This window comes from Odontesthes bonariensis, chromosome 21 (genome assembly GCF_027942865.1).
Source record: "Odontesthes bonariensis isolate fOdoBon6 chromosome 21, fOdoBon6.hap1, whole genome shotgun sequence".
Taxonomy (NCBI): Eukaryota; Metazoa; Chordata; class Actinopteri; order Atheriniformes; family Atherinopsidae; genus Odontesthes; species Odontesthes bonariensis.
This window is the reverse complement of record NC_134526.1, coordinates 5337611-5361661: the sequence shown is the minus strand read 5'-3', so window position 1 is coordinate 5361661 and position 24051 is coordinate 5337611. Positions and strand designations below refer to the sequence as shown.

At 42.3% G+C, this 24051-nt stretch overlaps 2 protein-coding genes across 2 annotated transcripts; both read right to left on the bottom strand.

The window, feature by feature from the left end:
* Window positions 1-3202: 3202 nt before the first annotated feature.
* Window positions 3203-12489, bottom strand: kat8 (K(lysine) acetyltransferase 8). Its single transcript, XM_075454835.1, has 11 exons — window positions 12092-12489; window positions 11070-11144; window positions 10802-10980; window positions 9919-9972; window positions 9680-9844; window positions 9423-9512; window positions 9201-9341; window positions 6759-6852; window positions 6402-6552; window positions 5103-5257; window positions 3203-3382 (listed from the first exon to the last, which is right to left on the bottom strand). The coding sequence occupies exons 1-11, from the start codon at window positions 12399-12401 to the stop codon at window positions 3318-3320; spliced, it is 1479 nt and encodes a 492-aa protein (XP_075310950.1). The 5' UTR covers window positions 12402-12489; the 3' UTR covers window positions 3203-3317.
* Window positions 12490-15106: 2617 nt separating this feature from the next.
* rnf25 (ring finger protein 25) lies at window positions 15107-23685 on the bottom strand. The gene is made up of 10 exons (XM_075454836.1): window positions 23621-23685; window positions 23308-23379; window positions 21052-21148; window positions 20369-20436; window positions 20204-20273; window positions 20045-20116; window positions 19138-19284; window positions 18976-19065; window positions 16986-17123; window positions 15107-15939 (listed from the first exon to the last, which is right to left on the bottom strand). The coding sequence occupies exons 1-10, from the start codon at window positions 23638-23640 to the stop codon at window positions 15310-15312; spliced, it is 1404 nt and encodes a 467-aa protein (XP_075310951.1). The 5' UTR covers window positions 23641-23685; the 3' UTR covers window positions 15107-15309.
* Between the last annotated feature and the right edge of the window lie 366 nt (window positions 23686-24051).

Genomic DNA, 24051 nt, shown 5'->3' with positions numbered 1-24051 from the left:
TGCACGTTCTATACCTGCGCATGTATAAACGCGTTCACGGATATGTGTGTGTATATAGGCCTATATTTACAATTAATTAATTAATATAATATATATATATATATATATAGATGTATCCATCCCTTTATGACCCATCTTCTGGTCGCTACTTCCAGCAGGATAATGCACCAGGTCACAGAGCTCATATCATCTCATACTGGTTTCTTGAACATGAACAATAAGTTCCCTGGACTCCAACGGCCTCCACAGTCACCAGATCTCAGTCCCACAAAGCAGCTTTGGGATGTGGGAGATTCTCATCACAGATGTGCAGCCGACACATCTGCAGCAGCTGCCTGATGCTGTCATGTCATCATGGATCAGAACCTCTGAGGAATGTTTTTTAATTTAAGCTATTTTGTAATTAATTAATTCATTTTAATTTATTTCATCAATTGGATGAACTCTAATTTGCCTAAAGATGATTATTTAGTATTTTTGTCTGTCTGATTGAATGCTTGTGTTAACAAATAAATCAGACGTTACTCAACAGTTACTCAGTACTTGAGTAGTTTTTTCACAAGGGGAGTTTTTTCATTAGAAAAATTCATACTTTATGTTTGTTCATGTTTCCATGTGGGCTGTACACCACTAGGGTACAAAGATTGTCTTATGGGTCATTTTTGACCCGTGAATTATAAAACATTTAAACAACAGAAAAAAGTTCACTGTTTTTTTCCCTTTCAATATAATTAATTCAGAAGTAGTTACTTCACATTTATATAATAGCAATAATAAACCTTTATTATGTAAAAGAAAACTGAGAAAACAAGAAAACTGTTGGTCCAACTGACAAAAAAAAAGTGTAATCCTGAAAACTGGTGATTGTCTTTTTGTATTGTGTAACAAAAAATACATGATAAAAAATGTATTGAATTGAGTTGAATAGATAAATAACAGGCGGTTTCATCATACAAAATAGATTTTGGATTTAAAATTCTATTAAGTTGCTTTATTTTGGGGCTTTGGTAGGGCGGGTAAACAGAAAAACAGAATGTAAACAGAATGTTAAGACCGCACAAGGGTTAAATAAAGGGTCGACCATCACAGCCAGAGTCCTGACAAACGGACGGCAGCAACAGGACAGAGGACCAATCACAGGGCATTACTTTGTCCCAACACCAGAATCTCAGTTTTATCTTTATTTAATGATGTCAAACACGTTGAAGTTTACATTTGGCCACATTTAACAGATAAAGCGACAGGTTGGAATGAATCAGAACAGAGCAAACAAAGCTCTGAACGTCCATTAAAAGCCACAGACTCCCTCTGCTGGACAGCTTCAGTCACACTCGCAGTATGTGGTGACATGGGATGGGTGCGACTGTGGAACAGACTCATCAACATGGCTCACAACAGACTTGTCAGACAATTTTTTTTGTGGAATCTTTAAAAAAAAATAGTCGTTGGACAAAAGAAACTTTCCAGTATATTTCATGAAGTAGGTCTCCAATACATATATAGAAATAAATGATCCTGTAGTGTTAAACAACAATGAGCTGTGCAAGGCCAGACAGCTGCATTTATCTGAAATGATTAATAAGAATGTCAACAATTCTCGAACTCTGTTTGCTATGGTTGAAAAACTCACAAATCCTCCTAAACAGTCAAACCCAGACCTCTCCACAGAGAAATGCAACAAATTTTGACCCAACAAATATTTTTAATGCTTCTTCCACTCCCTGCTGCAATGCTTTTATTTTATGTAAAGCACTTTGAATTGTTTGTAGATGAAATGTGCTATACAAATAAATTTGATTTGATAAACAAATTAATATAACAAATTATAAACAAAATTGGGCAGAAGAAATTCCATACAAACCTAAACTGAGAATGTATTGTTTGATAAAGTCTGTCTTCCAACCAGAGCATTATGTCACCCTGAACCTTAGCAGAGCGCAGAGCTCTGTTTGGGCCCAGTTGAGAAGTTGAAACTGGGCATTTCCATGCAATCCCAGAGGAGAACAGAAAGTGTCACCTGTGTGACTTAAATGAGGTGGAAAATGAGACGCATTTTGTGTTTTATTGTCCTTTTTTACAAGTATTTACACTTAAAGGGATAGTTCGCCTCTTGACATGAAGCTGTATGACATCCCATATCAGCAACATCATTTCTGAACATCTTCTTACCCCCTGCTGCGTCCTGTGAGCAGAGTTCCAGCCTCGTTTTGGTGTTGATGAAGGTAGTCCGGCTAGTTGGCTGGGGTTTAAACAAAGCGTTTTGCTTCTCAAAACAACAGAGTAATACATTTGCATCACAAAATCGTTCTCCAGGAAAAAGTCAGAGCTCACAATCTCTTGGCCCTATTTTCTCTCCCTTTGTATCACTGCCTGCTGCCGACAGCCGCACCTGTTACGGTGTTTGCTGCTCAGTCTGCACAGCAGGCAGTGATACGAAGGGAGAGAAAATAGGGCCAAGAGATTGTGAGGTCTGACTTTTTCCTGGAGAACGATTTTGTGATGCAAATGTATTACTCTGTTGAACGGATATTGTTCTGAGAAGCAAAACGCTTTATTTTTTAAACCCCAGCCAACTAGCCGGACTACCTTCATCAACACCAAAACGAGGCTGGAACTCTGCTCACAGGACGCAGCAGGGGCTAAGAAGATGTTCAGAAATGATGTTGCTGATATGGGATGTTTTACAGCTTCATGTCAAAAGAGGCGAACTGTCCCTTTAAGCTCTTCCTTAAATTGACCTTGGAATGTCATGATTTGTTTTCTATGTCCGATGAGCGCAGACTTACAGATTTGTTTAGCGAAAAAGTGTTTTCTTGAGCCCAATATGTGTTGGAAGCTCACCAACAGCGCAGGGGCGCTTTATGTCTGAGTGGGGTTGTTGTCTGCTGAGGACCGTATATGTTGGATTAGCAATTATGGAGATGTTCTTTTGACTATTGCTTTTTATTACTTATGGTGTGTCTTGTAAGCCCATACGGGCTGGGCACCTTTTTGGTGTATGACACCGTTTAACAAAATAAACAAAACAAACAGTCGCTCAGAGGCCGTTTTCCCTCCAGGTGACACCTGAAAGCATCGAGTCTGCGGTCTGTCACATGACTTCAGTCTGAAAGCTCGACACGCTGCACCTTCTCAAGTCAAGTTACATTAAAGAAGACTTCATACATCAGCTTCATAAAGGACAAACAGAGGAGACTGAAGCTTTCATGTTCAGCTTTATTATAAGAAAATACAGACAGATGCTACTGACAGCTATGTACACGTGTGAGAGGAAACGGGCGCCATTCACACGCCGACCGGCGCCTCTTCTCAGGATGTTACTTTTTGGACAGCTTGGCTTGTTTGTTTTTGGGAGGCGCCCACTTCAGACACATCGTGTCCACTGTGAACGAGAGAAGAAGAAGAAGGGCGAGACGGGTCACATGATCAGCCACAGAACCTCCAAACTTCTGACAAATCACAGAATCAGAAAAGGTTTCTAAAACTAAACTCCTCTGAAGAACAGGAAGCAGCACATCCATCACATTAGAACTAAAGCATCAATATACGCCGTGTACTGTTCCTTTATTCTTCATTTACACGACAAACTGAGTTAAAAGTGAGAGAAAACGTGCCTTATACAAACTGTGAAGCGATAAAAAACATTTTTCTTTCTTCTTCTCCTTGCAAACACTCAAATTTAAGGATTTGGTTGTTTTCCAAACAGCCGGAATCATGTAGAGACAGAAAATATCATGAGTAGGAGCTATTTTTAAAGTTAGTTTCTGTTTTTTGGTTCTAGTTGTAAATTTAATTTGCTAATTATGAGTAACTTTATTTGATTCATTTCAGTGCTTTATTTAGATTAGATTTTTCTTTTGCTAATATTCTTTGTTAGTTATTCGTTTAGAATATTTTGCTAATTGGGTCACACTGGAGTCCCAGCATGCACCTGGGTTGGGCCAATGGTTTCTTATCAGGGAAAAAGAGAGAGCAGCAGGTTTTCTTTGTTCTTTTGTTTGTTTTATTGTTTGGAAATAAATAAATCAGAAAACGCAAGAATTCATTTTTGGACATTCATCTTCTTTTGCCTGCGTTAAACCACATCCCCCATGGTGCATCAGTGGTCTTTTGATTTTGTTTGGTTTAAGTTTAATTTGTTTTTTATGGACAAATGGCCACTACATCATGAGTTCCACGTTCAGCTATCACTGCCTGCTGCCGCCTGCCGACAGCCGCGCCTGTTACGGTGTTTGCTGCCCGGTCTGCACTTCTGTCTGCACGGTGTAGTAAATATGAGGGATGGTCGCCGAGCCGATGTAGAGATGAGTGATGAAGAACTCTGCTGACATGGACTTAGTCGAACATAGAAATCTTTATTTCTGTTATCAGGTCCGTCTCCAATTTACAGAAAAGATGCATCTGATCTGGAGAGCGTTTCAGGGGGGGAACATGCTTTTTAAAGGCAGAAACTCAACAGCCTGTGTCTTGTCTAGGCATCTAGCCAAGAGATAATGTATGCGTACTCAAGGCCATACGTACAATGAGCCGATGAAATGTCTTTTCCTTCAAATCTTTCCTTATTTGGTTATGTGTTAACTGTTTAATGAAACCTCTACACTCCGTGACTGGTACGGGGACGTGCCCAGCAGATATGTCCTCAATGAACTCACAAGAAGGCCCTTTTTCCATTTTCTCCACTGAGTCTCAGACACCTCAACAGTCTGCACAGCAGGCAGTGATACGAAGGGAGAGAAAATAGGGCCAAGTGATTGTGAGCTCTGACTTTTTCCTGGAGAACGATTTTGTGATGCAAATGTATTACTCTGTTGAACGCATATTGTTTTGAGAAGCAAAACGCTTTATTTTTTAAACCCCAGCCAACTAGCCGGACTACCTTCATCAACACCAAAACGAGGCTGGAACTCTGCTCACAGGACGCAGCAGGGGGTAAGAAGATGTTCAGAAATGATGTTGCTGATATGGGATGTCATACAGCTTCATGTCAAAAGAGGCAAACTATCCCTTTAACTGAGGACTTTAAGCTCAATGTAACTCAGTGTCTAAATCCCAAAACCAAGCTGCAGCCCCTCCGCCGGAGGATGTCGGGCCCCCTCACCCACCTGTGATGGGCGGCTTCTTGTACTGGGCGCTCTTCAGGTGCTCCTCCACCAGCTTGGGCGTCACACAGATGACGTGCTGACCCTTCCAGTATTTCACCATGTTGAGCGACTGCAGCGTGCTGATGATGTCACTCTGTGTGATGCTGGTCATCTGGCTGTAAGACGGAGACCACAGGATGAGGGAATGTGTGACAACCAGAGGTGGGTAGTAACCAGTTACATTTACCTGAGTAAGTTTATGAAAGCATTATACTTCTAGGAGTAGTTTTAAATCTCTATACTTTTTACTTTTACTTGAGTAGATGTGTGCAGCAGAAGCTGTCCTCTTACTCCGCTACATTAGGCTACAATGAGCTGGTTACTTTTCTTCTTACCTCTTTGGTATTCTACGCCTCATTATTTTTATCCCCCCGCGTACGCCTCATTTTAATGTTTTATTCTGACAGAGAGAGAGACTTCCGCCAAAGGCTCTACCACCTGACTGTGTTCCACCAATCAGACGCAGCCGTGCAGTCTGGTCACGTGACCGTACTCAATCTCAGCGGCGGGACGGGTTAGCTTTAGCATTAGCAGTCGTAGCAAACAAACAAAGAAACAGATGAAAAATGTCAGAATCAACGGTGGGAAATGAAGACGCAGACGAGGCCTCATACTGAAAGCATGTTTACCTTACAAAGAGTGAGAAACAGCAGCTACATTATGTGTCTTCTGTGTCAACCAAAACAAACGCACATTTCAGCAGAAACTCAACATCTAACTTGAGGAAACATGTAGCGGTAAGTTTCCTAAACTCGTTTTTCCCCCCATGGATAGGTGAATGTTTGTTTTTTAGGTTACATATGGGTTACATATGTTTTAAACATTTCCTAAGTCTCTTTAATTTTTTATTGAATTACCTGAATTTACCTGGGTTATTTTAATTTAAGCTATTTTGTAATTAATTAAAATTTATTTTATCAATTGGATGAACTCTAATTTGCCTAAAGATGATTATTTAGTATTTTTGTCTGTCTGATTGAATGCTTGTGTTAACAAATAAATCAGACGTTACTCAACAGTTACTCAGTACTTGAGTAGTTTTTTCACCGAGCACTTTTTTACTCTTACTCAAGTAATTATTTGGATGAATACTTTTTACTTTTACTTGAGTAAAGATGCTCTACCCACCTCTGGTGATAACTGTTTAAACTTCTCCAACTATGTGAACTCTGTGAAAATAAAGCATGAAAACCAGCCAAACTGGCCTCTTTAGTTCAGCTTCCTGCGGCTAAAAGAGGCTCCGCCTTCTGTGGCGTGTACCTGAGGTCTTTGATGGACAGCGTCCCCCTGAAGTCCCTCAGGATCTCCAGCAGCACCCAGGACCAGTAACTTCTGTAGCTCAGCTTCCCCAGATCAGACAGCGGCTTCTCAGGGGAGCCCACCGTGTTCTCCAGCTTGGACAGCTCATAGCCTGCACACATTACACGTGAAACCCTCCAGATATTTAGCTTTATGGTCTGAAAAGTGTTCAGGCTGATTGATTTCATAGCAGCTTCATTTTCTGATTTCAGAAACCAAAAACAGATTCAAAGTGTGTCACTAAAAGAGAGAAAACGACATGAATGCAGAGTTTTGTGCATCTCAGGTCAGAGTAAAGGTGCTGATGGTGTTACTCACTGAACGCGATGAGGAACTTTCCGTAGCCTCTGCGCTGGTAAGGCGGCAGCGTGAGAATGCACGCCACGTTATTTCCATCCGGAGACTCTTTCTCCTGAAAAACAAACCAGAGGCGACAGTGAGAGCTGCAGCTTCTCCCCACCTGCTGCGTGATGCAGTGCAGAGACAAGGAAAACACTTATTTGGGCTGAAACGTCATTTCCAACCAAGCTTCACATGTTGGGAACTGAACAGGAGGTCAGCTGTCCACAAACAGACTTCCTGTTGATGTAATCCCTCTCGGAGGAGTAAAGAGTAAACTTTTGGCTAAGACCGAGGACTTTTAGTCCTACACATCCAAACGGACGAAAGTCCTCTGGTTCACTGGTACACTGTGAACCAGCATACCAGTCGGGGTATAAAGCAAAGCGACTAACAGCTCAGTCAGATCAAGGATGAAGGAGTGAGGAAAACAGAAAACTCTGTGGAACAATGCTGCCATCTGCTGGTCACAGCCTGAGAATCACTGTGTTTACATTCTCTGACATCTTGAACTACGGTGCCTTCAGCCTCTGGTTCATTTATTTTACCCCTTCATACACACAGCTGGGTGCTGAAGCCTTTGGTAGGGTCAGCAGCTCCTCACCAGGGTTAGTTTCTGTATGTTGGCTGAGGACACGCCGTCATGCTGCTGTGCAGAGTTACGCTGTGTTTACCTGCGTTAGCTGTGTTTACCTACGTTAGCTGTGTTTACCTACGTTAGCTGTGTTTACCTACGTTAGCTGTGTTTACCTACGTTAGCTGTGTTTACCTGCGTTAGCTGTGTTTACCTGCGCTAGCTGTGTTTACCTGCGCTAGCTGTGTTTACCTGCGTTAGCTGGGTTTACCTGCGTTAGCTGTGTATACCTGCGTTAACTGTGTATACCTGCGTGTGCTGTGTTTACCTGCGTTGGCTGTGTATACCTGCGTTGGCTGTGTATACCTGCGTTAGCTGTGTATACCTGCGTTAGCTGTGTTTACCTGCGTTAGCTGTGTTTACCTGCGTTAGCTGTGTTTACCTGCGTTAGCTGTGTTTACCTGCGTTAGCTGTGTTTACCTGCGTTAGCTGTGTTTACCTGCGTTAGCTGTGTTTACCTGCGTTAGCTGTGTTTACCTGCGTGAACATCTGCTTTGTGATTTAGTGCAGTAACACAAACATAATGAAGCTGTTCCTGCAGTCAGACCAAAAACCCTCCAGCTCTATATGTAGATACAGATAGTTCCTCTGTTGATCCCAGAGGGAAATAGTTTAGCAGTGTAGCTGTAAGCTAGCAGCAGATGCTAGCAAACAATGCTTCCTCATCAACAGTGATGGACCAAGCCAGAGATGTACACAGCGTAACTCGTAGTAATGCATGTGTACCGTTAATTACTGCGTTTAAACACTTTGGATATATTAACCTCATTAAACAGTTGTACTCGGAGACCTCCATCTTCATCAGAAACATGCCAGATATAGTTTATCCACTGGGCTCTGAGACTGCTGCTACAGAACAGCTGACAAAAACTTTCAAACAAAGGAAAACTGTTTTTGGGGAGTTTTGCTGACGCCCTGATATATTCTCCCAGGAACAGGAAGAAGGAGTTTTACACCTCAGACGCCCTGATATATGCTCCCAGGAACAGGAAGAAGGGGTTTTACACCTCAGACGCCCTGATATATGCTCCCAGGAACAGGAAGAAGGAGTTTTATACCTCAGACGCCCTGATATATGCTCCCAGGAACAGGAAGAAGGAGTTTTACACCTCAGACGCCCTGATATATGCTCCCAGGAACAGGAAGAAGGAGTTTTACACCTCAGACGCCCTGATATATGCTCCCAGGAACAGGAAGAAGGAGTTTTACACTTCAGACGCCCTGATATATGCTCCCAGGAACAGGAAGAAGGAGTTTTACACCTCAGGCGCCCTGATATATGCTCCCAGGAACAGGAAGAAGGAGTTTTACACCTCAGACGCCCTGATATATGCTCCCAGGAACAGGAAGAAGGAGTTTTACACCTCAGACGCCCTGATATATGCTCCCAGGAACAGGAAGAAGGGGTTTTACACCTCAGACGCCCTGATATATGCTCCCAGGAACAGGAAGAAGGAGTTTTACACCTCAGACGCCCTGATATATGCTCCCAGGAACAGGAAGAAGGAGTTTTACACCTCAGACGCCCTGATATATGCTCCCAGGAACAGGAAGAAGGAGTTTTACACCTCAGATGCCCTGATATATGCTCCCAGGAACAGGAAGGAGTTTTACACCTCAGGCGCCCTGATATATGCTCCCAGGAACAGGAAGAAAGAGTTTTACACCTTTAATTGGCTCTAACTGTGAGATTGTTCCATTGGAAGCTGCACAGGTTTTATTGGGCAGCCTCTACGAGACGAACACAGACGGCCTGAAACCTCCCAGCCCTCCATGATGAAACTCACTTTGGAGAAGTAGCCGACGATGTGCGCTCCCTGTTTGTTGACCTCGGTGAGAATGTAAAAGATGAACGGCTCCACGTCAAAGTACAGCGTCTTGTGGTCAAGGAACAGCTTGGCGAGTAGACAAAGATTCTGACAGTAGATCTGCAAACAGAGAGCAGCATTCACAACATGAATATTCCCTCAGAGCAACGGAAGCGCTTCAGATGAATCCATGATGCTCACCTTGTGGTCCCGCCCGTCCACCTCATACACCGATATGTTGCTCCTCCTGTAGATCTCTTTGCCTGAAGGCTGCCTCCACTGACAGTTTGACTGAGGAGGAAAGGACGACACCAGGTCATTTTCTAATCCATCGGTTTGACCTGAACCTAGGACTCCATAAGAGACCCAAACTGAAAGACACATCGATCCCACATCACTGGTCCTGCTTTTTATCCTCGGACCCAAACAACCTGAAGAAGACTCAGAGCTGGACTGACCAGGTGATGTCTGAACGTCTTCTCGTACTTCATGTATTTGAGGCAGTACTCGCAGATCCACAGCTTGGGCTGCTTGCCGTAGTCCTCGGGAAACGGAGAGAAGTACCAGGCGTCGATCTCAAAGTTCCCGATCTGGATCTTATCCACATATTTCACTTTGGTGATCTGCGGGAGAGGTCATGAGGTTATTCAACCAAGCGGAGCACCAAGAGCTGCAGAATGGGACGATGGCTACACACCGCCTCGTGCTCCTTCTCCAGCGCCGCCGTCGTTGGGTCCATCTCTGCGTACGTCTACAAAGAAAACCAGCACCAGGTGAACACAACGCATTAAATTAGATTCAACTTTACTGTCATAGAGCAAGTACATATATTACAAGCTAAACGTATCATTTCCCTTCATTGGAAAAATGTTGATGGACCAAGAATTGAACGATTGATTAAAGAGCTGGCATCAAACATGACAATGGAAAAGATAACATACATTATTAGACGGAAACAACATGTTTTTGATGATACCTGATGACCTTTTATAAGTTTTCTAAGACATGATGATAATGTTGGTAACTTGCTCCAGCAAGAAGAGACTTTGAGGGAGTAGAATGTCTGTGTGATACGATATAATGTTCTGAGAAACTGTTTTCAGTACATATATTTAAAAAGTATGTATTATTATATATTTATTCGTTTATCTCTATTTATATGCCTTAGATGCTTAGATGACATCAGCATATGACCACACAGGACCATTTTATTACGGCTGGCTCTCAACAACACCAGATCCGTCGCAAATAATACCCAGTAGTATGATGACACTTTTAACTTTTATTGCTTTCACTGTTCTTTTATTGTTTTTATTCGTTTTTACTTCTTCTTCTTCTCTTTATTTATTACCTGCTGTAAAGCACTTTGGTACACCGTAAGGATTGTTTGTAAAGGGCTGTATAAATAAAATACATTTACATTTACTTAGGATCGTCGGGCATCCAACATGGATGACTCATACCAAGTTTGGTGCAAATTTAAATTTCTATGTGAAAGTTATAGCGTTTTGTTGCTCAAAAACTCAAGATTTTGATAACTTGATAACTTTGATAACTCAAAACTCAGCCAGCGTCCCCACCTTCTGCACGTGGTTGATCTCGTCGTGCTTTCGCTTCTGGTTGCGGGTGATCTTCCTCTCGGGCTGCTCACCCAGATCCCCAACACCTCCGATCTCCGTGCTCTTTCTCACGGCGTCCTTCACCGTCTTGGTCAGCGCCAGCCGGGACTTGCCCACCCATTCATCCAGGCGCCTGTTGACTGCATGCCAAAGAAAAGCCAGGTGAGTATCCCTTTGAGCCAGCAGCTGGGAGGACGCAGAGCACGGGAAGCTGCAGCTCTGTACTTACATCCCACATAGTGAACATAAAACTCCTCTCTGCCCTCCTGCTCGTTCAGCCGGGACTGAATCACCTCCGCCGTGTCTGAGGAAGGGGCAAAAACAATCCGTCACTTTTTAATTTCAAATAATCCAGCTCTCATATCATCCAAACTGCACTTTATTCCACATGGCTGAACATTTTGGGAGATTTAGAATCAGAAAAGATTTTATTGCCAAGCAATTGATTGATTGATTTTTATTTTTGAACATGTATAAAAAAGAAAATGTTTGTAACTATTTGTACATACAAAAGAAAGAAAAAAATTCAATCACATAAAGTGCTAATACATAAAACACCACAAATTGTTGGAAAAAGGAATGGGAAGAAGTACAATACTTTTTTAGTTTCCCACCGCTTTTTAACTACTCTTCAGTTTGTAAATATTCTAACTACAATACACCTATAAAAATATATGCCATATATACACACTTCCTAAATAAATATATAATCACAAAATAAATATATTACACACATATCTGTGTAAATATGAATATATATATAAAACTATCCCCATAAATAAATATATACCATATACTAATTAAGTTACAATATAATAATTAACCCTATTCTATTCATATATTTATCACTCATCATCCTCCGTTAACATACTTCCTCTTCCATGTATTTGTTTTAAAATATTTTTTGTACCTTTTTTTTTTTAAAAAAAAAACAGAATTATATTTGCACTTTATTTTATTTCTGTCTCCAGACTGTTTCCACAAAGAATGTTTGGTGCAATAAAACAAAAAATATAATAATAATAAAATACAGTAAAGTAATAAAGTGTCAAATAAGAAATATATGTACAAAGTATTAGTAAGTAAATTTACACTTTAGTTTCATCATATTTGCTGAATGTTCCAGAAAACTTTATTTAAATCGGTAACCGCTTAATTTACACTTTAATGAAGTTTGTTGGGAATTTCTACCCAAAATAGTGAGACTAAAATCGGTTAAACAGGGGGTTAATAAACGTGTATTTCACTCACGCCACGTTTTATCGGCTCTTTGACACAAATACGTCTCTCCGATTTCCACCGACACCTCCTGCTCCCTGCCGCTGCCGAGCACCCCGCCTCCGTCCGGGGTGTGCTGATTACTCGAGCCGCCGGCTTCTCTCGACCTGCCCAAGGCCTCCGCTTCGTCCTCTTCCCCGCCAGAGGAGCACGGAGCCGGGACACTGCTGTCCAGGTCCCCGCGCTCACTCTCGGTTCGACTGGAATCCATGTCGACGTCCATCCCGGACTCGGAGTCCTTGTTGCTGGAGTAATTCTTGTGAAACGAGCTGCCGCCAGTCATACCTGGTCGTTTCCCCCAAACAAATGCACGCTGTGACTGCGTACTTTGAGCACAGGGGCTGGTCCTTCCGCAACAACAAAAAAAAAATGCCAAGATGGCGTCACAGCAAACATACGCCCCGCCTCCTTTAACACACAACAACTACATCTCCCATGAATCTTAGCGCCGCGATTTGCAGTCTCTGCTTTTCTTCTTTTTCTTCTTGTAATTTATTGGCGGTTAGCATCCGTAATGTTGCATTACCGCCACCAACGGTACAATTATGTAACTGCGGGTGTGGAGCGTCGACGAAGGAGTGACAAAATAAAAAAATTAAAAAAATTAAAAAAAATAGACAAATAAATAAACAATTCACTAAATAAAAAATAAACTAAATCCTTTCAAAAAGTCCTGTAGTCTTTAAGAAATTAAACACAAATCTCCAAGCTGAGGGCACAGAAAAGGAAAGTAGTCCCTCAAGCAGTCTCTGCTTCTTTTTTTTTTTTAAATTGGTTTTATTTTGTGACCTTCTACTATTAAAAGCTTTATGTTTACTATGAAGAACATCAGAAAGTGCCCAAAGTTAGTGTCTATTTGTAAATTTACTCATTACTCGGGCATTTTTGTTAAAAATCTGTTCATTTTATTACATTATTTAAGAATTACATAACAAAACGGCTTAAAACAAAAATCTGGAACATTCTTTTGTAATGATTGTGCAATATAATTAGGGCTGGGCAACGATTAAAATGTTTAATCTAATTAATCACGTGATTTCCCTGATTAATCACGATTAATCGCATTTGTACGCAGAATCCAAAAATGAATCCAAAAGTAGCGTATAGCTTTTAGCATTTAGTTTTATTTTAAATGTGCTGCCATATGAATGAAAGTGCCATAACATTTGTTGTGCAAACACACTTTTAACATCAGTACTTTCTGTAGTTTTTATGTAGAAGCCTCGCTCCACTGTCTGTTTCCTTGAATGACTTGCTGCTATCAGTTGTGTGTTTTGCCTTTAAGTGATATTTTAGACTGGAACTACTACGCTGAGAAGACAATTCAACTTGGCAGTAAATGCAGGAGTTGTTTTTTTTTTAAATTTATTTTGAAATACGTGCTTTTATGTTGAAACAAGAAACACAGTAAGTAGCGCCGGTTAGCTCCGTGAGCTTCACACCTGTAGCGGTGATGTTACCCGCTAGTTTATCTTTATTTTATTCCTCCATGCTTCGTGGTGTTTGCTGTAACTGTGTGAATGTGATGCATTCAACAGACTTTTACAATAATAAAACCTGCGTTAATGCGCAATAAAATATTTATTGGTGTTAAATAACAAGTTAACTCGTTATTATCGCGTTAACTCGCCCAGCCCTAAATATAATTTAAACTTATCCGAGTGCCTGTGTAATGGGGTTGTGGTGCGTTTCAATAGATTCTGTAAGCTGCTACTTATTTCTTTACTGATTTTTGCTTGTTTTGGCACCAGAAAAATGCACTTTAATGAGACGAATAAAGATCCATCCCACACCATATCATACATGTAGCTGTGTCTCGGGAGAATATTCAGTTTTATGACACGCTGTTTCTTGGTAGTTGCATCTGTACTCTGTGAAGCACTTTGGTCAGCCTCGGTGGTTTTTACTTAAAGGGGACTTGACTTTATTGGGATCACATTTTCTCTGAGAAAAAGTATTGCCAGGAATCAACAGAGTTACATTGAGTATCATTAAACACAATAAAGATCTGTATATAAATGAGTTAATTCCATTAGTTTGAACTGAGACGGTCTCAGGCTGCGACAGTTTGACATTTCTTTGGCATTCAGGTAAACCTCCCTCCTTCTGAGGCCATTTTAAGACAGATTCAGCTCACTGAAATTTAATGGGTTAAAGTCCCTTCTCCTCGTGTCAGTGAATAACTTCCATTTCAGGAGGGAGGGTATTTACCTCTGAACGGCGTGGGAGGCAGCAGACCCTCTCAGGATCTACGATCATCCGTCACTGCATCAAATGTCAACAAAACGGATTAAAAATGTGATTTAAGTGGAATTACAGAATTATTCTCTGAGCTCCAGGGAAGGTTTAATGTTCAGTCCTTTCAAGTCATCCCAACAGGAAGCAGCATCACACGTGTCTGATGTCAGAGAGCGTGGAGGCGCAGAGCGGCCCGGGTGAGGGCGCCACACGGTGAACCAATGGCAGCAGGCTGAGCCTGGAGGCGCACACATGGAAGTTTTTCTGTGCCATCAGAGTTTGAATATGAATTTCTAATATTGAATTTTTACAGCATCAAAATCAGACTTTGAATTTGAAAAACCAACAGTGTAAAAAGAAATAATAATAAATTTCTAAAAACAAAAATCAGTGGAAAAAGAACCAGACTCAACATCCGGGTAAACAGGGAGAAGCAATCGATCCCTGTCTCAATTCACCCAACAGCAGCCAAACAAGTTACGCTCCATTGGACAGATCAGCTCAATAGATATTAAGAAATACCCATTAGATATTAGAATAGAATATTAGAATAGATATTAGTAATATCTATTACTCGATTTTACTAACACAAATGGCAAATAAAGTAACTCACTCACCGAAGCACCATCACCCGCGTTGGTGTCACATGACCAATGGAGCGTAACTTGATTGGCTGCTGTTGGGTAAATTGAGAACAGGGATCGATTGCTTCTCCCTGTTTACCCGGATGTTGAGTCTGGTTCTTTTTCCACTGAATTTTTTTAAGTTGAATTTTTTCCACTGAATTTTTTGTTTTTAGAAATTGATTTATTTTTTTTACACTGTTGGTTTTTCAGATTCAAAGTCTGATTTTGATGCTGTAAAAATTCAATATTAGAAATTCGTATTCAAACTCTGATGGCACAGAAAAACTTCCATGCCGACCTGTTCACCGACCCTCCTGGTGCCTTTTGTCATAGCACCTCCTCCCGTCCCCTCTCCACCACCTTCTGGTGGAAGCCCCTCCCGTGCTGACCTCGGTGGGGGCCGCTCCCACTGCTCCTGGCCGCCCGACTGTCCCAGTGGTGCCGCGGAGGCCTACTGGCCCCGGCGTGCAGGGCAGGTCTGTGGGGGCCCCTCCTCCTGCCTCGGTGGCCGCGGCCGCCCCCAAAATCGGCGCCGTCTCTCGGGCACTCGGCCTCGGAGCCCGACTGGTACGTGGCCTGATGTTCTGGAGAGGCCTTCGTCTCCTGCTGCGCTGCACAGGCGTCCCTGCCGGTCCTGGACTGACAAGCCTCCACGTTTTCCTGCGTCTGCGGGGGAGTTTTGGCTTTTATTGACGCTTCAGCGCAGCCTGAGGACAGAGAGAGCTGGTCCAGGTGCTCTGTGATGGGCGCAGCTCTTCCATGCTGGGCTCTGGGCCGTCCGCCTCTCCTCGGCCACCTCGTGTGGTTCTGATGCTTCGGGCCCTGAGCGCCTCGACAGTGAGACTGTTCTGCCACAACCTGCTCCACTCGGACAGCAGCTTCATGTGAGCAGGAGGATATCGGGGGGGCGGTGGAGACATCGACCTCCAGGTTTCCATTTTCAGCAGCCGGTGGAGCCTGGAACATGCAACTCTGTTTAGGTTTTACACTCAAATGTGGGAATTAGATCGAACGAAAAACATCTGAAAGACTTTTTATGATGAAAAGGAAACCAGAAAAAAAAGCTCCTGATCAGTAATCAGTAGGGCTGGGCAACGATTAAAATGTTTACTCTAATTAATCACATGATTTCCCTGATTAATCACGATAAATCACATTTGTACGCAAAATCCAAAAATGAATCCAAAAGTAGTGTATAGCTTTTAGCATTTAGCTTTATTTTAAATGTGCTGCCATATGAATGAAAGTGCCATAACATTTGTTGTGCAAACACACTTTTAACATCAGCATCTTTCTGTAGTTTTTATGTAGAAGCCTCGCTCCACTGTCTGTTTCCTTGAATGACTTGCTGCTATCAGTTGTGTGTTTTGCCTTTAAGTGATATTTTAGACTGGAACTACTACGCTGAGAAGACAATTCAACTTGGCAGTGTTTACAGATGACTTTGGTTCTGTCGACTCCGCCGTCTGGAAGAACTTTAAAATGAAAATGGCCGAGTAAAAGTTCCGTACCCTTCTCCATGTTTGGTGGATCCGCCGATTACTTTCTTTTCCTGTTCCACAGCAGACAGCAACAGACTTTTACAAAATAAAAGCCTGTGAGCAACAGACTTTTACAAAATAAAAGCCTGTGAGCAACAGACTTTTACAAAATAAAAGCCTGTGAGCAACAGACTTTTACAAAATAAAAGCCTTTGCGTAACAGACTTTTACAAAATAAAAGCCTGTGAGCAACAGACTTTTACAAAATAAAAGCCTTTGAGTAACAGACTTTTACAAAATAAAAGCCTGTGAGCAACAGACTTTTACAATAATAAAACCTGCGTTAATGCGCGATAACATATTTATCGGCGTTAAATAACTAACAAGTTAATGCGATAATAACAAGTTAACTTGCCCAGCCCTAGTAATCAGTGAGTTAATGGCTCTGCCATGATTATCAGAGGCTTCTCTGGCTGAACTGCAGCATCATCACCTTAAACGCCGCCCAAACTATCCTCTCACCTCGTTGATGTGGATGAGGAAGCGATTGGATTCCACCTCGGGGTCGATGATCCCACCTTTCACCCTCTGTTTTTCCCAAAGCTTCTGGAGCTCACACCACTTCTGCTGGAAGTCTGAGCCGATGGCCGCCTCATCGAGCTGGGAGGAAAACACAGAGCCGTCACAGAGTGTGGAAAAGGCTGCCTAAATGGGACTGTCATGCTGGCCCTTTAAGGGGCGGAGCCTAGACTGCCAGTGACCAGACCAGAAAGAGCAGCACCACGAGTTTACAGTTAAAGTTTGTGTTGTTTAGTTTGCTGTTTACAGTTTGTTTGCCACCTCATTTTGATTTGTGTTCGTGAAAAAGGAAGTAAGTAACGTTAAGCAAGTTAAGAATGTAGTTTACTTAGCAGAATATACCCGTTTTTACTCCTAATGGGCTTGTTCATGTGCACATTTAATGAGAGCTACCAACGTGGGTTTTCATGTGTTACTTTTATTTAGAAGCAGCATATTGATAATTATTCATATTGCAGTCAAGTTAACTGATCTAATTTCAGTTAGTTATTTGGACTTATTTAGACATTGATGTTATGCCATAAGAACCCACCGTGACGCCATTTAAATGTTCTGGAAAATTCCATGAAAAACTTTATCCTTGATTTCAACTCATGAATTGCCAGAGTGACCCATACTTAACATCCTGGTGGGTCATGTGACAGGTTATATGTGATTTAGTCTGCCCATAATAACATTTCCAAAAGGTCTGTGTGCCAGGCAGAGCTAGCTACATTTAAATTGCTTGTTTTTGGTTGCTAAAGGAAAGATTCAAACCATTTAACACCCATTTGCCGCTTTCGGACAGACAGTTCTAAGAAAGTAGTTATCAGAACTACCCTCCTCGAATTTCGTTCTGATAACTATCCTTCCCCAGCGGAACTGTTTCAGTCTGCATTCGCACATGAGTCGGGACCTGATAGGGACTGATGCGCCGCGCGCAGCCGTCTGCTTCAGTGACGTGTTACGTTAGCCGTTTAGCGCCACATTCAAACACAAAACAAAACGGTAAAAGTAATGAGAGTAGAAAAAAACACCACCAAGAAGCTAATATGGAGAGCGGGGAGGCCACCGTGTTCATGGTCTGCATGATGGTGATATTAATCATGGACAATCACATCAGGCGTCTAATATCGAGGCTGGAAGAGCTCACACAGAGAGAGTCAGGAGATACTTCTTCATTTCATGAAGGAAGAAAGGAGAGCAGAGCGCTGCAGACAAATGAGACCAGTGTAAGTTTAACTTATTAAACACCCGCCGGTTGTGTCCATGTATGAGTAAACATTTCAGCCGTGATAGCATGACATGGGGCGTAGCTACCGACCACCACACACCTCCTCAGATCGTTCTATAGAACCATGAAAAGACCCGACCTCGGAGAAGGAGCTAAATAGTTATAGGAACTAAGGGAGAAAGCCCCGAGTTCCTGTATGTCCGAACACGGGAGAAAACGGCCCCGCGGATTAAAAGGTTATTAGAACTGCCAAAGGTTCCTACAGTCCGAAAGCGGCTATAGACACATCTTTGACACTAGGGAGTGTAATTTTGAGAAAAATGTCCCAAATGTGTTCTATATAGTCTGTTTAGTCTGTTTTATGTCCCCCATAATTTTCCTTGATGGAGAAATTATCCAGGTTCTTAACGCTTAACAGATCTCTGACAGTGGGGGGTGGTATTTTGAAAAAAAATGTCAGAAATGTGGTCTATGTGGTCTATTTAGTCCGTGTTATGACCCCCTTAATTTTCATTTAAGTAGAAATGGGTCCGGGTTCTTATGGGTTATATCATTATTCTTTATGTTCTAGAACCACACATACAGTTCTGTCAAGTGAGGAATAAACAGCAAATTCACTGGAGTGCGACTGATTTATTTGGAGTTCTAACCGGACTCACAACAGTGATTTGAACCTTCCAACCGGCACAATTACAGTAACTATGTTTTAGGGGGGTTTACCTCTGGCAGCTGGGGAGCAGGAGACGACAGAAGCTGGTGGATGTCGTACATCAGAGGCTCTCTGCACACCGGACACACCACGCTCAGCTCCTACCACAGGAGGCAAAGTGAGCATCGAGGAGCTGAACTGGATGGTGATCAGTGTGGCTGCTGGTATCTGACCTGGTAGTCGGCTCTGTCTCTGGTCTTGTCTTCCTCCAACTCCTTCTCTCTCTGGCGGAGCTCCTTCTCCGAATGGCTGACGTAGCGGCCGAGGCAGTGCGAGTGGAAGTAGTGGTAGCAGCTCGTCTTCGTGAACATCTCTCCCTCCTGAGACCAGCACGGGAATGAGTCGGCTTCTTTTTTTTACCAGATAAAGGCTGTGTTCGAAACCGCATACTACATACTTCCATACTACATACCGCATACTTCATACTCATCGATCAGACAGTATGCAGAGCGTTTACCCACAATGCATTTCGCTCCTGCCCGAGCCGAAATAAGCCGGCCTGAAGCTGATTTCTCTTAAGCTCTAAACTCTGTAAACTTTAGCAACTTTTGAAACATTTTCAGGTGAGAAAGTAGTCGTTTAGATCCCCAACGTGTTGAAAACCTGACAAAATACCGGCTGTTTACAATTTTGTTTCCACGAATTCGGCGCTACTAAAGCTAGCCGCAGTGAGCAACGCACTTCTGGTTATTTTCACAAAATAAAATACCCGTTGCCTTTTATCATAGGGAAAGCCATTACCATACAATTGGTGCTTTTGTTTTGAAAACAGGAAGTGAACCTACCCTCGTTGTAGCTAGCTTGAAACTGCCGTTTTGACAGGAAATGACGATCGGCGACGTCACGTTACGTTGCATCTTGGGTAGTTTGAGTATGAGTAGTAACCTCATGATGCATACCCAACATTTTGGAGAATCTAGTATGCATCCGGGAACTTCTGCTTACTCAAACTCACATACTAACTCAAAAAGTTAGTAGGAGTAGTAGGAGTAGTATGCGGTTTCGAACACAGCCTAAGACTTCAGGAACTGTCCTGGTTAAGATGAGCTGCAGTAAAGGGACCGAAGGGAGGCGGCTTACCTTAAAGCCATAAAGGCAAATGACACAGTTTCCGTGAGGAATATTGCTTTCAGTCAGGATTTCTTTAGCTTTCTAGAAGAGAAAAAACAGTCAACCTGAAGAAGATTGCTGCACAGAAGTGGATTAATATCATTTTAATTTAACATTTTACACCTTCACCTCAATGAGCTGATACAACACCGGGGAGCCCAGACACGACTGGGCCTCCAGCTGAAGACACCTGTGCACGCTGAGAGGGAAATAATGGAGAATTATTTCAGGACTGCCGTCAGAAGTCATCGTTTGAAGTTTCTTTACAGCGAGGCTGATAAATGTGTCGGTTACCTGCTGAGTTTGTCATCAGAGAGCCCGCGGGGGTTATGGATGGTGATGTCAGGAGAGGACGAGGGATACTGAACAGACAGCAGAGGGACAACAGTCAGATATTATTCATGTTCACTCAAAAAAAGTCCCAGTTTCAAACAGTTAAAGAATGAATTAAAGTCGGACATCTACCCCCAGGAAACGGCTCAGCATATTTAAACATTAAAACACCATCAATAGAAAATAGGGCTGGGCAACGATTAAAATTTTTAATCTAATTAATCACATGATTTCCCTGATTAATCGGATTTGTACGCAAAATCCAAAAATGAATCCAAATGTAGTGTATAGCTTTTAGCATTTAGTTTTATTTTAAATGTGCTGCCATATGAATGAAAGTGCCATAACATTTGTTGTGCAAACACACTTTTAACATCTGGATCTTTATGTAGTTTTTATGTTTTTAAGTAAATGACAGCCGGCCTGAAACTTAAAGCAAAATTTACCAAGAAATGGCTCGATAAATAGAAATAAAGGGTTATGGGACGGGCGTATCTGCTCAGACATGATGCACAACAAGAAGTTACATCTGTTAAACACTCAGCTTCCACAGAGGAATATATTATTTTGGTTTAATAAATCATTTAAATGCTGATTCTCCTTGGGTTTGTTCAACACTGCAGCTGAGATCATGAGCGGCGCACCTGCTGATCGAGGGTCAAAGTCAGAGTGAGTCGGACAAACTGAGAGACGGAGTCCTCCGCTGTGGACGGGTACAGGACCAGGCTCACCTCCCAGGCCCTGGAGCAACAACACAACAGCAGATTTTACTTTTAAGATCAGGCTTAAAACTTTCCTTTCTGATAAAGCTTATAGTTAGGGATGGCTCAGGTGACCCTGAAACATCCCATAGTTAAGCTGCTATAGGCCCAGCCTGCTGGGGGGCTCATCTTTCACACCTTTCCTCACTTTACTCTCTTTTACACAAGTTTCGGTGCAATCTGTTGGTTTCTTTAGCTAGAAAACTGTTTTTGAATTGGCTCAATATGAATGAATTGGATTATTTAGAAAAGAATTATGATTACAATGAATTGAATTCCAATTGGCTTGAATTGGACTTTATTATTTAAGTGGCTTGAGATGACATTTGTTGTATTTGGCGCTATATAAATAAACTGAATTGAAATTGAATAACAACAATCTTTCAAACAGACAACAGATGCAGGCCCCACTCTGAAGCCCCGCCCCCTTACCAAGGCGGTTTTATAGGGTGAAATACAGGCGCACAAACTCCCTTTAGCTCATACTGCAGCAGAAGAGATGGAGCCGGCCAAGAAATTAACCCCTAAAAGTTCCTGGAAAACGTTCCTGTGGTAGAACGCATAGATGCTAACATCTCTTGTAGCGTGGATTATTCTACAGTTCTCTTTACTGTTCTTCCCAATGAAACCATCGAACATCTGAAACTCAAGAGAATTACTCCTGACACTGTTTAGAGTCCTGGGTCGGAGTTAACGACTCATATCTATTCTAACAGAACCTTTTTGGCTACTCTTAATAAATTAACCTCCTCAAAGGCTTTTGTGGCGTACCACAGGGCTCCGTCCTTGGGCCCCTTCTGTCCTCTGTTTACATGCTGCTTCATGGACAGCTTATTCATGAATCTACATTACTACATTTAAGCTGATGACACCAAGCTGTACATGCTGATGAAACCCACCGCATCCCAGAAGCTTCGCTAATCTCTCAGCTTGTCGCGGATAAACCAGAAAATGTTCATTCTTGAATTCGATAACGATGGTTCTAGTCTAGAAAATTTCATTGTGAATAAGTTGTTTTTTTCCAGCTTAAAATCTCAAAGATCAGGTTTTTCTTTTCAGCTACTGACTCACAAAAAGTTGAGAACGCTTTTTGTCTGTTTGGCTTCTGCACCGATGCAGCAGTCAGGACTTCCTTCGTCGTCTCCGGTCGATTTAAAACCCAGCGGCTCGACTTATTCCAGCACAGTAAGCCAGGAACACATCCCCCCCCCTGCGCTCGCCTCCCTGCACCATCTACCAGTTACATTCTGCATCCATTTTAAAGTCTCACCGCTCACCTTCAAAGCCTTGAACCCGGGCTCTTGTACATTTCTCCCTGACCTACTAACCGGGATCCTCTGGCAGGCCTATTTTCAACCACCCATCACTCCAGATACAACAGCTTGTGCCCATTCACAGCGACCTGCCGGTGGAGACAGCCGGCTGCATTAGTGTTTGACTTTATGGATTGTGATGTGTTGTTGCTTTTAATTTGAACTGAGGGGGTAAAGACTAGTTAAAAGGGTAACAGGGCATGCTTGATCGTTAAAGAAAGCTCGCTGTAAGAGGGCACAAGCTATTGTGTCTGCAGCAGCATTTCTTAGGGCATCTCAGAGTCTGAAACCATTAAATGGAACTCTTCAGCCAACAAGCCTGTAACCACCTTCAGACCGTCAAACACCCATCCCACTATTATTATCACTATTACTCTAAGATCCTCACATTTGCCTCCAGTTGGAGTTTTATCTGAATTCAAGGACTCGCTTGTTGTCTGCAAACCACTGCAGAGCCATCAGAAATGTTTACAGGCCTGAGAGTCGGGGTTTTTCAGCTGGTCCAGAGTTCATTTTGATCTGATGTGGAAGTTCAGTTTGTCTCAACTGAATTCATCTTTAAAAACAAGCCAAAGACGGTTCCTTTTCACCAATTTCTCTCCTGAAACGCCTTTAATTGGCTCTACGATGAGGAATCTATCCAATTATTTATGATTTTTCTGCACCGTTTTTCTCTCTAAGCTTCATGTACAGTGTTTTATATTGTTTTAGTGTGCTGTATAATTAATCTGTGTTCACGACAAAAGGAGACATCTTTCATGCTGGGAAATCTATGAAATAACCAGCAGTCCAAGCCAAAGCTGCAGATGAGCCGGTGTTTTCTCACCCGTCGTTGGTCCTGTCCACCCGCAGCTCGTCCAGGTAAATGGACTCCAGCACCTCGATCTCAGACTGCACACTGCGGAGAAAACAGAAAAGGTTTTTAAACCGTGTGCCTGCCTCAGTTTACCGTTTTATAACCGGTTACATGAATGGAGCTAGCATGTTAGAATGTTAGCATCCCGTTAGCTAACCGCCAGACCCGCGACATTTCATCACGTTTGAAGCAAAAGAAGAAAAAGTCAAGAAGCAAAGTCAAGACGTGTCATGGAACCTAAAAAGAACTGTGAGCAGAAGTCAGACATGTTGTCAACACTCACTCGTACTCCGCTGCCATCATGTTTCAGCTGGTTGCTGCTGCTAAGCGGATGTGACGTCACCGCTCAGACCTTCAAAATAATAGCGCCGAGACAATATTCTGAAATATCCGGTGACGATTGTGTTCAGTCTGACCGTCGATATGCTGGTCAAAACTCATGTCTGCACTCATTACGATACTTTAGCCCTCATACCTGATTTAAAACACAACTTAATTTCTGAAAAGGGACATTTTTGTCCCCTTTTAAAACGACCTAAAAACACATGTTAATATTTTTTCTGCTTTTTTTTCATAGATCTTTTATTAAAACTAAAAAGCTGATAAAACTGATGTTGAAGCTCATCAATGACATATCCCAGACCTAATAATCCACCATAGAATATTTCACTTTGCATTGCATACATTGAAAATACAGCAGTTTTTGTGTGTGTT